The sequence below is a fragment of the Entelurus aequoreus genome, linkage group LG14 (genome assembly GCF_033978785.1).
Source record: "Entelurus aequoreus isolate RoL-2023_Sb linkage group LG14, RoL_Eaeq_v1.1, whole genome shotgun sequence".
Classification (NCBI taxonomy): Eukaryota; Metazoa; Chordata; class Actinopteri; order Syngnathiformes; family Syngnathidae; genus Entelurus; species Entelurus aequoreus.
Window position 1 is genome coordinate 51,935,857 of NC_084744.1, and position 18,254 is coordinate 51,954,110.

The 18,254-nt window shown below is 35.0% G+C and overlaps 1 protein-coding gene across 2 annotated transcripts in view; it reads right to left on the bottom strand.

The window, feature by feature from the left end:
• The window catches only part of fstl4 (follistatin-like 4), a 404,450-nt gene that overhangs the window by 38,901 nt on the left and 347,295 nt on the right, over positions 1-18,254 (bottom strand). For both annotated transcript variants that reach the window (XM_062070160.1, XM_062070161.1), the window contains 2 exons: positions 2,816-2,936; positions 382-543 (listed from right to left, as the gene is read on the bottom strand). In XM_062070160.1, the coding sequence (XP_061926144.1) occupies positions 382-543; positions 2,816-2,936 (283 nt within the window). The remainder of the gene's footprint in view (positions 1-381; positions 544-2,815; positions 2,937-18,254) is intronic.

Consider the following 18,254-nt stretch of genomic DNA (forward strand, 5'->3'; position numbering starts at 1 on the left):
AAGATCCTCTATACGGCAACGCTTTGCTGTTTTTAGTCGCCGGTGCAAATGTTGGTCTGGTGTGACGTGTGCTAACAGGCTATTAGCACAGGTAATGATCCACACAGCCAATAAACTTCCCCTTAATGAGAAGTTGGCCATAAAAAACCAACAACCGGGGCTCGCTTCTTTTTTCTTTTTTTTTTTCCTACCATCTCTGCGAGCCGTTCCGTTCGCACGTTTAATTTGATTCCGTTTCTTTTGTGGCTTTTGTCAAGGGAGCAGAACGCCGATAAAAAAATAATAAAAAAAAGTCCCCCGGTTTTGCAAAGACTCCCAGGCCATTTTGGCCCTGAAAAGCAGCAGGAAGAACCCCCCCCCCCCAAAAAGAAAGAGTCGTACCCAGGAGAGAAAGCTGCTTGGAGGAGCGAGGCTGCAGGTCGGCGCCGTTCTTCAGCCACTGCAGTTTGGGGTCCGGGATGCCGTCGGCGTGGCAGTGCAGGCTGGCAGACACGCCGGGCTCCTGGGCCTGCGTCTCCGGGTAGACCAGGATCACCGGAGGGACTGGAGAGCGAACACACACACACACACACACAGTGTGAGACCACCAACAATTCCCCCCACCCCCACCGACTCCCTCAAAAGGGATTAGTTCTCGCCGCCCGGCATGGAAATGTGTTCCACATTCCAAGAGCCCGAGAGCTTTGAGGCTGCTTTAGGACGGCGTGAAGAAGATGTCGGCGCCTGAGGGAAGCTAAAGGAAAAAGGACAGGTGCACTTTTAACTTCTGCCTGCTAACAACCACCTTGGAGTCTTGCACATTTCGCTTGTCTCGCAGTCTCGGCACAGCCAAACTACCAAAAATGGAAATCTTTTTTTTCGAACGAGTCAATTCCACCGATATCTTCTGCCATCGTATTATTTATTTCCCTTTGTCTTTGAATGTGTCTTAAAAGTTGTAATATTTTTGATTATGTTCTAACAGAAATGTACAGTAGGTCTGGATCAGGGGTGTCCAAACTTTTTCACTTGGGGGCCACATAGGGCTAAAGAATTTTTGCCGGGGGCTGTCCGCATATAAAGTAACAACATATATATATACACACATATACAGTATAACATATATATATATATATATATATATATATATATATATATATATATATATATATATATATATATATATATATATATATATATATATAGATACATATATATATACATACATATATACTGTGTATATATGTGTATATATATATATATACATATGCATACAGTATATATACATATATATACTGTGTATATATGTATATATATACTGTTTATATATATGTATATATATATACACATATATACGGTGTATATATGTATATATACACACATATATACTGTGTATATACATACACATATATACTGTGTATATATATACATATATACTGTGTGTATATATACATATATACTGTGTGTGTATATATATATATATATATATATATATATATATATATACACAAACACATATACTGTGTATATATATACACACATACTGTATATACTGTGTATATATATACACATATATATACACACATATATACTATGTATGTATATATACAGTATATATATATATATATATATATATATATACACTGTGTATATACACATATATACTGTGTGTGTATATATATATATATATATATATATATATATATATATATATATATATATATATATATATATATATATATATATATATATATATATACACACACACATATACTGTGTATATATATACACACATATATACTGTGTATATATATACACACATATATTCTGTGTGTATATATATATATATACACACATACTGTATATACTGTGTGTATATATATATATATATATATATATATATATATATATACACAGTATATATGTATATATATATATATACACAGTATATATGTATATATATATATATACACAGTATATATGTATATATATATATATATATACACAGTATATACACAGTATATATATATATATATATGTATATATATATATATATATATATATATATATATATATATATATATATATATATATATATATATATATATATATATATATATATAAATATATAAATATACTGTGTATATATAGTGTGTTTATAGGAATTTTCCACCATTCTTCCAAAAGCGCATTGGTGAGGTCACACACTGAAGGCCTGGCTCTCAGTCACCGTTCTAATTCATCCCAAAGGTGTTCTATCGGGTTGAGGTCAGGACTCTGTGCAGGCCAGTCAAGTTCATCCACACCAGACTCTGTCATCCATGTCTTTATGGACTTTGCAGTGCACAAAGCAGAAAATTCCTATAAACACACTCCGCAACCTTGTGGACAGCCTTCCCAGAAGACTTGAAGCTGTAATAGCTGCAAAAGTTGGCCCGACATTATATTAACCCCTATGGGTTAGGAATGGGATGGCACTTCAAGTTCATATGTGAGTCAAGGCAGGTGGAAACACAGTGTACTTTGTGCAGTACTCCATGCGGTTCAGATCGTCTCAAAAGATGTTTCCTCTTTTTATCATTTCAAGGATGAATACTTTGGATCCTGCACCATTCCCTCAGATTCGAGCTGTCCTATCTAGTCTTTGAGCATGCACTGATAAAGCCTGCTCGGATGCGAGACGTCTTTTAAGACAATCAGGACCGCCATGGAGACGATCATGTTTTCCATCGCTTCTCCCCTGGGAAATTGGCGTTCCACAGGGCGCCGCCACGGCGACCACGTATCTCATCTGCAACATTCTGAGGACCACAAGCATTCTGCAGCTGTTACTGACCGTTGACCTGCAGCACGTGCGTCTGGCGGAGGTCCTCGTAGCCGTAGGCATGGCAACTGTAGTTCCCCATGTGGATGGTTGTCACCTTGGTGATGTACAGCGAGCCATCATCCCCGAAGTCCTGCAACACACGGGGGGGGGGGGGGGGGACGGTTAACGAGGCGGGGACAGGAAATGGAGGAAATGAATGGGTAGCACGGACGGGGGCCGACGGAACCGAGGGGACGCCGGGTGGGAAAAAAAATCTGCTCTTTGATGGAAGACGTCGGAATCTCGGGAGGGAGCGACGGGATGCGGCGTTGGGAAAGGAGCGTGCACCATGAATCAATGGCCTCCCCCTGGCGAGGGGAAGCCAGCGTTTTGGATCGGCTTGACAAATAGCAAAGGTTAAAAATATAACGGCCATCAGCGTGACAAATGGCGGCGATTGTTGTCGTCGTCCACGCTCTGAGATGAAATGAGGTCTCACTCTGATGCTAAACCGACTCACTAGAACTCGGTTCCTTTATATCAGGGGTCACCAACCTTTTTGAAACCAAGAGCTACTTCTTGGGTAGTGATTAATGCGAAGGGCTACCAGTTTGATACACATTTAAATAAATTGCCAGAAATAGCCAATTTGCTCAATTTACCTTTAACTCTATGTTATTATTAATAATGAATGATATTTACACTTAATTGAACGGTTTAAAAGAGGAGAAAACACGAAAAAAATGACAATTACATTTTGAAACATAGTTTATCTTCAATTTCGACTCTTTAAAATTCAAAATTCAACCGAAAAAAAAAGAAGAGAAAAACTAGCTAATTTGAATCATTTTGAAAAAATTAAAAAAAGAATTTATGGAACATCATTAGTAATTTTTCCTGATTAAGATTCATTTTAGAATTTTGATGATATGTTTTAAATAGGTTAAAATACAATCTGCACTTTGTTAGAATATATAACAAATTGGACCAAGCTATATTTCTAACAAAGACAAATCAGTATTTCTTCTAGATTTTCCACAACAAAAATTTTAAAAGAAATTCAAAAGACTTTGAAATAAGATTTAAATTTGATTCAACAGATTTTCTAGATTTGCCAGAATCATTTTTTTGAATTTTAATCATAATAAGTTTGAAGAAATATTTCACAAATATTCTTCGTCGAAAAAACAGAAGCTAAAATGAAGAATCAAATTAAAATGTATTTATTATTCTTTACAATAAAAAAAAATAAAATTACTTGAACATTGATTTAAATTGTCAGGAAAGAAGAGGAAGGAATTTAAAAGGTAAAAAGGTATATGTGTTTAAAAATCCTAAAATCATTTTTAAGGTTGTATTTTTTTCTCTAAAATTGTCTTTCTGAAAGTTATAAGAAGCAAAGTAAAAAAATAAATGAATTTATTTAAACAAGTGAAGACCAAGTCTTTCAAATATTTTCTTGGATTTTCAAATTCTATTTGAGTTTTGTCTCTCTTAGAATTAAAAATGTCGGGCAAAGCGAGACCAGCTTGCTAGTAAATAAATACAATTTAAAAAATAGAGGCAGCTCACTGGTAAGTGCTGCTATTTGAGCTATTTTTAGAACAGGCCAGCGGGCTACTCATCTGGTCCTTACGGGCTACCTGGTGCCCGCGGGCACCGCGTTGGTGACCCCTGCTTTATAGCATGGGAGATGAGCTAATTTCACCTATTTGGGTTAAAAATATGTTTTGCAAACCAGTAATTATAGTCTGCAAATGATGTGTTGTTGTTGAGTAACCGTGTAATACTCTTCCATATCAGTAGGTGGCAGCAGGTAGCTAATTGCTTTGTAGATGTCGGAAACAGCGGGAGGCAGTGTGCAGGTAAAAAGGTGTCTAGTGTTTAAACCAAAAATAAACCAAAGCTGAGTGCCCCTAAGAAAAGGCATTGAAGCTTAGGGAAGGATGTTAGAATAATTGTTTCTAAATTATCACAACAACTTTGTGTTGCATTTGAGGGTCTGGTGAGAAGACAAAAGCTGTCTTTGAAACCTACCAAGAGTAAGGCTCGTAAAACTCCACCGTGTAGGGGGGGAAAGCAAGATGAAGGTGTTCTTTCATGTATGGTAATCAACAGAAAGATATTGTTCTAACCCAAGGACTTCAAAGCGGAGAGAAGACAGGATCTGCCCAATTTCCAAACGACCTCTTTTTGAACCTCCTTTTTGAACTGGTTTAAGTTAAAGTTAAAGTTAAAGTACCAATGATTGTCACACACACTAGGTGTGGTGAAATGTGTCCTCTGCATTTGACCCATCCCCTTGTTCACCCCCTGGGAGGTGAGGGGAGCAGTGGGCAGCAGCGGTGCCGCGCCCGGGAATCATTTTTTGGTGATTTAACCCCCAAATCCAACCCTTGATGCTGAGTGTCAAGCAGGGAGGTAATGGGTCCCATTTTTATAGTCTTTGGTATGACTCGGCCGGGGTTTGAACTCACAACCTACCGATCTCAGGGCGGACACTTTAACCACTAGGCCACTGACCTTTGAACTGACATTTTCTGTGAATTGTTTACGACCTTTTCTGTGAAATTTTTGCGACATTTGTCCTTTGGAAACAGCGGTGGCCATGTTGTCGGGGGGCGGGGGGGGGGTCCAAAATAAAAGAAGGAGGCGTGCAATGTTTTGGGAGAGCGCGCTGAGATACTGTGCAAGGGTACAGTGTACAGACGACTCAATATCCAAATTTAATTCTGTCTGTTTAATTACTTGCCTCTTGTCTTGTTTAAAAGATGTCATCAGTGTTTGAACCTGACAATGGCTATGCAGAACAAAACTAAAACTGAACTGGCTGCAAAGCAAACAAAAACAGAATGCTGGACGACAGCAAAGACTTACTGTGGAGCAGAGACGGCGTCCACAAAGTACATCCGAACATGACATGACAATCGACATTGTCCCTGTCACGACTTGGACTGTGGTGCAGTTTCCTGCGTGGATTGTTTTCCCGAGATGCATAAGAATTGGACCGGACATGGCGTGAAGGTAAATACATCATTTAATGATTTCTCTCAAAAGTGTAAACAAAAGGCGCGCACAAGGCGGAGACTGAAAACTGGCTAAAGAACAAAAACTACACTTAACGTAGACTATGGGCAAGAAACAAACGACTCGCTAAACGTGACATGAATAAACAAAAACTTACTTGGAAAAGCATGGAACGAGCATGGAACTATGGCATGGAATGAGCATAATCAGACTACCTGGCAACTACAGGATTAAATAGTCATGTGATGATTGAAAACAGGTGCATGAGTCCAACACGTGGGACGGGTGAAACTAATGGTCGTCATGGTGACAAAACAAACAAGGATGCGTAAAAAACAGGAACTAGTGGAGTTTTAACCAAACAGAACATAACTAAACTAGACATGATCACAAGACATGACAAAGAAGGATAAAAACAACTGAAATATTCTTGATTGCTAAAACAAAGTAGATGCGGGAAATATCGTTTAAAGGGAGACATGAAACCGCTACAGGAAAATACCAAAAAAAGAGAAAAAGCCACCAAAATAGGAGCGCAAGACAAGAACTAAAACACTACACACAGGAAAACAGCAAAAAACTCCAAATAAGTCAGGGTGTGATGTGACAGGTGGTGACAGTACACCTACTTTGAGACAAGAACTAAAGTGATGCATGGTTGGTTATGGTTTAAAGTCATATCCAACAATTGCGACAAGGACTTTTTACTGTCAACTGAGTTTCGTTTTTTAATGATTTCTGCTGGTGGTGTGCCTATGGATTTTTTTCAACGCAAAAAATGTGCCTTGGTTCAAAAAATGTGGAAAAACACTACTTTATAGCACCAATGCTGACATACGCTTGTGTGAAGTTGGCCCCCTTATCATTGTAAATATTAAAAATAACACAGCCGGTCCTTTGTTTGTACTGTAAAAATATTTTCTATTAAAGTTTTATGGTTTTCATAGTCAGTAACAATCTCCCCAAACTTGTTCCACTCGTTTGTGCTTTTTATGGCTTAACGGTTTTTGTAATCAATATGCTATTAGTCATAATTAGACCTATAACATGACAACTATAATAGTTAGACAAAACATTTTTGCAGCACAAACAAATAGGATAAGTTTGGGGACATTTTGACAAGGTGGGGGTAAGGAGGGGACTGGTTGTGATTAATATAACGTTGATAAGATTTTTAAAAACATATATAACAGTTAATAACAATTATAACAGACAAAAACTCAAATTGCAGCACAAACGTAGCGCAAACATTTAGGACAAGTTTGAGGAGATTTCGACAAGGATGGCTATGATTGACAAAATGTTAACAACATGAAAACTATGAAGCGATAATAGTATAAAAACTATAATAGTCAGACAAAAACATTGCGGTACAAACAAATGGTGGGCAGGCTGTTTATGAATAATAATATGTTAATAACACACAAAACTTATAACAGTTGGACAAAAAAAATCAAACGATTGTGACACGTTGGAGGAGCTTTGGACAAGGTAAGGGGGAATAACTATGACTAATACAAGGTTTATAACATAAAAACTCTAACACTATAACATGTTAACATAACTATAAAACGTAAATACCATAAGAACTATACAACGTTAACATAAAAACTCTAAAAGATTAATAGCATAAAAACTATAAAAGGTTAATAACATAAAAACTCTAAAACGTTAATAACATAAGAACTATACAACGTTAACATACAAACTATATAAGGTTAATAAAATAAAAACTATAAAAGAATAATAACATACAAACTATAAAACTTTAACATGTAAACTATAAAACGTTAACATAACTATGAAACATTAAGATACAAAAACTGTAAAAGGTTAGTAACAAAAACTATAAAATGTTAACATAACTGTGAAACATTAAGATATAAAAACTGTAAAAGGTTAGTAACATAAACTATAAAACGTTAACACAAAACTATAAGACGTTAATAACACAAAAACTATAAAACGTTAACATGAAAACTACAATAGTTACTAACATAAAACGTAAATAACACAACTATAAAAGGTTAATAACATAAAAACTGTGAAATGTTAATAACATGAAAACTATATACAAGTAAACATACAAACTATAAAACGTTAATAACATGAAAACTATAAAAAGTTAATAACATGAAAACTATACAAAGTAAACATAAAAACTAAAACATGAACATACAAACTATAATAAAAGGTTAACAGCATAAACACTATAACAGTTACTAACATAAAAACTATCAAACGTTAACACAAAAACTATAAAACGTGAACAAGATGAAAACTACACAACTTTGATCACATAAAAACTATACGACATTAACATAAAAACTATAAAAGGTTAACATAAAAACTATAAAAGGTTAATAACATAAAAACTATAAAAGGTTAAAACATACAAACTATAAAAGGTTAATAACATAAAAAGTATACAACATTAACATACAAACTATAAATCTTTAATAACAAAAACTATACAACATTAACATAAAAACTATAAAAGGTTAATAACATAAAAACTATACAACATTAATATAAAACTATAAAAGGTTAATAACATAAAAACTATACTTGTTAACAACATAAAAACTATAAAACCTTAAAAATGTAAAAACTATACATGTTAACAACATAAGAACTATAAAAGGTTACTAACATAAAAACTATAAAAGGTTAATAACATAAAAACTATAAACGGTTAATAAAATAAAAACTATACAACATTAACATAACAACTATAAAAGGTTAACATAAAAACTATAAAAAGGTTAATAAAATAAAAACTATACAACATTAATATAAAACTATAAAAGATTAATAACATAAAAACTATAAAAGGTTAATAACATAAAAACTATACATGTTAACAACCTAAAAACTATAAAACGTTAAAAACTATACATGTTAACAACATAAGAACTATAAAAGGTTAGTAACATAAAACCTATAAAAGGTTAATAACAAAACTATAAAAGGTTAATAAGATAAAAACTATAAAAGGTTAATAAGATAAAAAACTATAAAAGGTTAATAACATACAAACTATAAAAGGTTAATAACATAAGGGTTCATGTCTTTTTTTGTTCGTATTTTAGTGTTGTGTTAACATTTTAGATGAAAATCCATTTAAAAAGCATCCAAAAAGGCTTAAACATGTAAAAGTGAGCATGCAGGATGTGGCCAGGGGGGGTCATGTGACCTCAGGCGGCGTGCAGCCAATCAAGGTGTGAGAGGATGTGAAAGGTTTTTCATTGATGGCGTCTCACTTTGGGGACAAAGGCCTTGGAAAAAAAACATGCCAGGGAAAATGAAGTCCGGGCGTCGCGTTTGCAGACCTGAACTAATTTGTAAAAGTGACAGTTATTTGGCGACACATATACAAAGACGAGACTCCAGCGTGAGAGCGCTCGTTAACCTTTTACTTCATCTAACACACACTTCGGGAAATAAAAGGTTGTTCTCTGAAGATGGACGCCTGCACACTCTCCAAATAATCCAATTCTAATTTCTTGTATTGAAGTTTTGCACTTTGAGATGGCAAACATCACAAAGTCTCACCCGGGCGCTTTTTTTCCCCTCTCTAATCAAAAAAAAAGGCCCCCACTGTAATTTATTTGTCATCTCCGCCACTTACATGCCAAACAACACAAATAAGTGTGCTTATTTCTATCAAAGACAAAATGCATTATTCATTATGAAGCACGGCAATTTCCCCTGCAGACACTTGACTGCTCCTCGCTCTGATGCAGGGGCGTCCAAACTTTGTCCAGCGAGGGCCGCGTGAATAAAGCTTGAAGGACGCGGGGGCCACTTTGATACATTGTGCACGTTAAGGCAGTGTTTTCCAACCGCTGTGCCGCCGTGAGATATTGTCTGGTGTGTCGTGGGAAATTATGCAACTTCACCTAATTGGTCCAAAAAATATTTTTTTAAAAATCAATAATTAGAAAAATGTAGAAGTCGGAACGCGTCGAGGATGGTTTGTTGTGATCCCGATAAGCCAGGGGTGGGCAATTAATTTTTATGAGCAACCCGAGCACTGCTGGAGGGCCACATCGACAATATTTCAATTAAATTTTGCTCAATATTATTTTTTATATATACCGTAAGATAAATAATAATAATAATAATAATAATAATTAATAATGATAATAATACTTTCATTTAACCTAACTTAACTTTATACCAAAAGCACTGCTTTGGAAATCATTTGTACCCCTTTCAGAGATCACATTTAGTTCCCCTTAAACATCCTCATGTTGCACAATGAAATGTACGCACAGGATGAAGTGTGCATTCCTGTAACTTTCTCTAGTAACAGCATTCCATGATTAATATCAATAAATTAACATTAATAATAAATGACAGTAAAATAAGCACACGTATGACTGAGGAGTCATAGTGTAACTTTGTGTGGTGTTTGAGTTGTCCGACTTTTTGTGTGGCCATAAACGCACCAGTGGCTTAGTGGTATGCGTGTTGGTGACAGATGACAAGTTGGTTTTGGCCTGGTTTGTACGGAAGAAAATGACTAGTTTTTCGAGATAGAAGTGTTTTACTCATGTTTTTGGTGTGGTTATGGCCGAATATAAACAGTTTTGCTCAATAAAGAGATCGATATAACTCCTGGCCTCGAAGCATCTCGATAGACGTTACAATAATTGAACGGTGTTGACGAACACCGTTATTGCCGCTTGTTGTCACTGTCACTCAGAGTTGCATTGCAAAATTATACAGAATAAATGTGTTTATTTTGTTTAGAATTCAGATGGGATTTGATTTGGTGCGCGGCATATATTTGCTGTACGCAGAGGACGCTTGAGCAATGCGCAATTGGGCAGGCGCGCACCTTAGAGGGAACGTTGCTTGGCAGTCCATGTCTTGTTGAAAACACGCCATTCCTCATCAACTTTTCTCTGTAAACCGTGCATCACTTGTCTCTATGCACCTTCACTCACAGGTTACACCCGGACATACGCCCATAAATAACACTTTTCAAAATAAAAGCAGCACAGTTGTATTGCGCGCATGACATAGATGTTTTTTAAACTTTATTTTGTAATTTGTGATTGCCGCTGTTCACATTCACTCACAATCCCGCACGCGCATACGTCCACACGGAAGTAATACAAATAACGCTTTTCAAAACAAAAGCAGCACCGTTGTATTGCACACTCGACATAGATACTTCTTTAAATTTATTTTGTAATTTATGATTGGCCTCACGCGGGCCGGACAGGGACGCACAAAGGGCCGGATGTGGCCCGCGGGCCGCAGAATGCCCAGGTCTGCGATACGCAGAGCACAGCGGGAGGCAGCGTACAGGTAAAAAGGTATGTAACACTTAAACCAAAAATGAACAAAAGGCAAGTCCCGCTAGGACGGGGATCAGCAACCCGCGGCTCTTGAGCCGCATGAGGATCTTTAGCGCCGCCCTAGTGGCTCCCTGGAGAATTTTTAAAAAAGGATTGAAAATGGAAAAAGATGGGGGGCGGGGAAATAATTTTTTTGTTTTTGTACGTTTTTTGTTTGAGGACAAACATGACACAAACCTTCCCAGTTGTTGGAGAGCCCACTGAGAGTATTTGGTGAACATTGTTTTGTCCTTTTAATTTCGGCGGTTTTTGAACTCACCATGGTGTCGACTGTGACGCAACAGTTTGTTTGCATGTAAAATCTTCCAGTCCTTTTTTTGTCTCATTTTGTCCATCAAACGTTTTATACTGTGCACAAAAGTGTGCTTTGTTGATGTTATTGACTTGTGTGGAGTGCTAATCAGGCATATTTGGTCACTGCATGACTGCAAGCTAATCAATGCTAACATGCTATTTAGGCTAGCTGTATGTACATATTGCGTCATTATGCCTCATTTGTAGGTATTTTTGAGCTCATTTAATATCCTTTACTTTTACCTTCTTTGTATATAATTAGAGATGTCCGATAATATCGGCCTGCCGATATTATCGGCCGATAAATGCTTTAAAATGTAATATCGGAAATTATCGGTATCGTTTTTTTTATTATCGGTATTGGTGTTTTTTTATTTTTATTTTTATTTTTTATTAAATCAACATAAAAAACACAAGATACACTTACAATTAGTGCACCAACCCAAAAAACCTCCTTCCCCATTTACACTCATTCACACAAAAGGGTTGTTTCTTTCTGTTATTAATATTCTGGTTCCTACATTATATATCAATATATATCAATACAGTCTGCAAGGGATACAGTCCGTAAGCACACATGATTGTGCGTGCTGCTGGTCCACTAATAGTACTAACCTTTAACAGCTAATTTTACTCATTTTCATTCATTACTAGTTTCTATGTAACTGTTTTTATATTGTTTTACTTTTTTTTTTAATTCAAGAAAATGTTTTTAATTGATTTATCTTATTTTATTTCATAATTTTTTTTAAAAAGGACCTTATCTTCACCATACCTGGTTGTCCAAATTAGGCATAATAATGTGTTAATTCCACGACTGTATATACCGGTATCAGTTGATATCGGTATCGGCAATTAAGAGTTGGACAATATCGGAATATCGGCAAAAATCCATTATCGGACATCCGTATATATAATTGTTTTGCATGTATCATGACACTTTTCAGATAGTTGTTTGTGTGTCATGTTGTTCCAGACCACAGCAAACATTACAAACGTTCTTGCCAAAGATTGTAATAAATCTATAAAAAGAAGACAGCCTGCCATTTCCTTTAACTTGGACACACACATCTATACCTTTGACCGGTAATTTCCAGGAGTTATCTCACCTTCTGAGTAGCCTCTCATTTACTCATGGTTTCCAATGTTGGAAAAATGTGTAGAATAAATATCAAATTTCAACATTTCTGTCAACGAAGATTTGTGTCAGCCTGCGACACAGTCATTTTGATAGTAGGCTATTATAGCTAATATAGATACTTACGTCATGTGTTGCCTTCATTGTATTTTTTGCGGCTCCAAGCAGATTAGTTTTTTGTGTTCTTGGTCCAATATTGCTCTTTCAACGTTTTGGGTTGCCGACCCCTGCGCTAGGAAAAGTCAAAACTGAACTGGCTACAAAGTAAAACAAAAACAGAATGCTGGACGACGGCAAAAACTTACAGCGTGTGGAGCAGAGAGTACATCAGTACATGTACATGACAATCAACAATGTCCCCACAAAGAAGGATAGGGTACGCCATACTTGCCAACCTTGAGACCTCCAAATTCGGGAGATGGGGGGGTTGGGGGTGGGGGGGGTGTATATTGTAGCGTCCTGGAAGAGTTAGTGCTGCAAGAGGTTCTGGGTATTTGTTCTGTTGTGTTTATGTTGTGTTACGGTGCGGATGTTCTCCCGAAATGTGTTTGTCATTCTTGTTTGGTGTGGGTTCACAGTGTGGCGCATATTTGTAACAGTGTTAAAGTTGTTTATACGTCCACCCTCAGTGTGACCTGTATGGCTGTTGACAAAGTATGCCTTGCATTCACTTATGTGTGTGTAAAAGCCGCATATATTATGTAACTGGGCCGGCACGCTGTTTGTATGGAGGAAAAGCGGACGTGATGACAGTTTGTAGAGGACGCTAAATATTGTTGTTCGGGTGGAAATCGGGAGAAATTCGGGAGAATGGCTGCCCCGGGAGATTTTCGGGAGGGGCACTGAAATTCGGGAGTCCCCCGGGAAAATCGGGGGGGTTGGCAAGTATGGCGTACGCACAACTTAAATTGTCTTGATTGCGAAAACAAAGCAATAGCACTCAAAGGAAGGCGTGACGCTGCTACAGGAGAACACCAACAAAACAGGAAGGGCCACCAAAATAACAGCGCAAGACAGGAACTAAAGCACCACACACAGGAAACAACAACAAACTCAAAATAAGGCACAACAACCTGGTGGAGTTTCATTTTTAACCTTTTCTGCTGGTGATGTGCCTCCGTATTTTTTTTAGGAAAAAAAAGGTAAAATACAATACAATATAGGTCAATATAGGTACTGTATTTTCCGGACTATAAGGCGCACTTAAAATTATTATTTTTTCTCATAACTCGATAGTGCGCCTTATAACACCTAATGTAAGGAATAAGTTTGGTTGAGCTTACCGACCTCAAAGCTATTTTATTTGGCACATGGTGTAATGATAAGTGTGACCAGTACATGGCAGTCACACATAAGAGATAAGTGTAGGCTGCACTATGATGGCAATATGACTCAAGTAAACAACACCGACATTTTATATGTTCCATTGAAAATATAGAACACGGCGCTCAAAAATCGAGCAAAACCTTTTAGTACGACTTTGGTAAAATCAATCATGGCCCGATACACCTTTTCCTCTTCCGATATTGATACTGGAGCCTTCAGTATCAGCCTAATCGGATATGAATCTGATTGTTGGATGCTTTAGTCGTGTGGAATGTTAAAATTGGTTTGATAAAGTGAAATGAGTTAAATAGAACAATAGGTAGCTATGAAAACACTAACATACCGTATTTTCCGGACTTCAGGCGCACTTAAAATCCCTTTTTTCTTCTCAAAATTCAACAGTGCGCCTTATAACCCGGTGCGCCTAATGTAAGGAATAAGTTTGGTTGATCTTACCCACCTGGAAGCAATTTAATTTGGTACATGATAGATTAAATTGCTTCCAGGTGGGTAAGCTCAACCAATAATAGTTACTAACATAAAAACTATCAAACGTTAACACAAAAACTATAAAACGTGAACAACATGAAAACTATAAAACTTTGATAACATAAAAACTATACAACATTAACATAAAAACTATAAAAGGTTAATAACATAAAAACTATAAAAGGTTAATAACATAAAAACTATAAAAGGTTAATAACATAAAAACTATAAAAGGTTAATAACATAAAAAGTATACATTAACTTAAAAACTATAAAAGTTTAATAGCATAAAAACTATAAAACATTAACATAAAAACTATAAAAGGTTAATAACATAAAAACTATAAAAGGTTAATAACATAAAAAGTATACAACATTAACTTAAAAACTATAAAAGTTTAATAGCATAAAAACTATACAACATTAACATAAAAACTATATAACGTTAACAAACGATAAAAAGTTAATAACATAAAAACTATAAAAGGTTGACATAAAACTATAAAAGGTTAATAACATAAAAAGTATACAACATTAACTTAAAAACTATAAAAGTTTAATAGCATAAAAACTATACAACATTAACATAAAAACTATAAAATGTTAACATAAAAAGTATAAAAAGTTAATAACATAAAAACTATAAAAGGTTAACATAAAACTATAAAAGGTTAATAACATAAAAAGTATACAACATTACCTTAAAAACTCTAAAAGTTTAATATCATAAAAACTATACAACATTAACATAAAAACTATAAAACATTAAAATAAAAACTATAATAGGTTAATAACATAAAAACTATAAAAAGGTTAATAACATAAAAAGTATACAACATCAACATACAAACTATAACACTTTAATAACATAAAAACTATACAACATTAACATAAAAACTATAAAAGGTTAATACAATAAAAACTATAAAACATTAATATAAAACTATAAAAGGTTAAGTACTTTATTGATTCCTTCAGGAGAGTTCCCTCAGGAAAATTAAATTGTAATGATAAGTGATAAGTAGATGGCAGTCAAACATAAGAGATACATGTAGACTGCACTATGATGGCAATATGTCTCAAGTGAACATTTTATATGTTCCTTTCAACTTATAGAACATTATAGGACAATCGCATGCTGGCAGTCAGCATTTGTGAAATACCAAAATATATGCCACCGAGGTGTATACCTGCTGAAAATGCTAAAAAAGTTAATGTTAGCATGCTAAAAAGTTAAGCGGACCATGCGTTGAGTACAAAAATCTATTACTCTGATGTGTGTAGATGAAAAATGTGTTTGAAATGCATCAACTAAAATATTTGACGCCGAGATGTTTTCCTGCAAAATTAGCAAAAAAAGCTAGCATGCTGATATTAGAATGCTAACAATTGTTAAAAAATTAGCTACGGGCCAAACTTCGGACAGCTAACTCGGTATAGCACTGAACAGAATGAGTCAATAACACCAGCTAAGGATGTTAAATAATATTTAAACGGACAGACATTTATCCAAGAAAATATAAAGAAGCCGATGATCTCCCAGCATCTACAGCTTCACAATCAAACATGTGGAAGTACACACGACTCTCATGTTCCTACGAGGCAAACACGTGTCATTGTGTCTTTTGACCTTCTTGACGAAGCAAAACGCTCACACCGACGTTTTTGAACAAACGCTCACCTTTGCGCTCGACATCGTTTGTCATCCTGCTGGGTCAACGTGGCAGCTAATTAACATGTAATTAGCGCACGGCCACCCGGCGCCGCTTAACGAGAGGTCGGCGCCGTGCGATCACCGAGTCGGAAACTCACACTTCGTATGTCGTCACTTCTTAAAAAACCTTGAGTGACTTGATGTGTTGAATAAATCGGGCCTTTTTTTTAAGATCGATTTAGCTTGTTTTAACCTCGATTTATACCTCAAGCCGCTCTCCCCGCACTGTGGTCACTGTTTGATTGAATACCGTTTTACAGTGGTTCTTAAAGAAGATTCTAGGGACTCTGTGGGTTCCTTTAGGGCCGTCTAAATTGACATTTACAAGGTCTGTAACTCTGACAGTGTTGGGTCTATTTGCTTCTATTTATACACTGTCAGAGTTAAGGATGTACCTTGAAATTTAGAATGTTGGAGAAACACTGCTTCAGGGGTTAGAGTCTGAATTTATATTTACAAGTCTGTAACTGACACACACACACACACACACACACACACAAACACACTCTCACACACACACATTATTGTATTTCTGACCTTCTTGGGACCTCTAAAAAATGCCTACCTCTTTAGGACCAGCCTTTCTAGATATTTAAAGATGTGTATTTACAACATTAATAATATATACATACTATGCAAATATAAAAAAAGTTTGTTGTGAAAAATGAGTTGGAATTTCACAAGAAAAAGGTCACAATTTCTCAAGAAAAACTTATAATTTTGCCAGTATTATAATAAAAGTCGTAATTTTACTCAATGCAAGTCAAAATTTTACAAGAAAAACTGAACATTTGTGCATAATCATGATGAAAGTTGGAATTTTACTCAATAACAGTCGCAATTTTACAAGAAAAGCTTAGAATTTTGGCAATTTTATGAAAAGAGTCGTAATTTTACTCGACAAAAGTCACAATTTTATAAGAACATTTTAAAATGTTGGCGATATAATAATAATCGGAGTTTACTCCAGAAAATTCACCATTTTACAAGAACAACAAAAAAATTGGCAAAAATGTGATACAAGTCAGAATGTTATATGACAAATGGCACCATTTAGCATTAAAAAGAAATAATTTTACATTAAAAAAGTAATCATTTTACGAGAAATGATTGCAATATTACAGAAACAGAAAAATATGAGAAATTGTTCCCAATTTTATAAGAAAAAAGTCAATACATTGTGATAAAAAAACTGCTTTTAGTTCAATTTTTATTGTTTTTGTATGTAATAGGTTATTACAGTATGTCTCTATATACATATTTTAATTATTTTTAAATTAATTTTGGCCAAAGGGGGCGCATTTCAATTTCTTACACACACTTGTTATTACATATGTTGGCCAGAGGGGGAGCATTTCAAATTTTTACACAACACCTGTTATTTCATATGTTGACCAGAGGGGGAGCACTTTTAAAACCGACACAGTCAATTTGATAAATAAGTCAGAATTTGGTATGACAAATGTCACCATTTCTGACCTTCTTGAGACCTCTGAAAAATGGCTTCCTCTTTAGGACCAGCCTTTCTAGATATTTAAAAATGTGTATTTACAACATTAATAATATATACATACTATGCAAATATAAAAAAAAGTTTGTTGTGAAAAATGAGTTGGAATTTCACAAGAAAAAGGTCACAATTTCTCAAGAAAAACTTATAATTTTGCCAGTATTATAATAAAAGTCGTAATTTTACTCAATGCAAGAAAAACTGAACATTTGTGCAATATCATGATGAAAGTTGGATTTTTACTCAATAACAGTCGCAATTTTACAAGAAAGGCTTAGAATTTTGGCAATTTAATGAAAACAGTCGTAATTTTACTCAAAAGTCACAATTTTATAAGAACATTTTAAAATGTTGGCGATATAATAATAATCGGAGTTTACTCAAAAAATGTCACTATTTTACAAGAACAACAAGAAAATTGGCAAAAATGTGATACAAGTCAGAATTTTATATGACAAATGGCACCATTTTGCATTAAAAAGTAATCATTTTACATTAAAAAAGTAATCATTTTACGATAAATTATTGCAATATTACAGAAACAGAAAAATATGAGAAATTGTTCCCAATTTTATGAGAAAAAAGTCGATACATTGTGA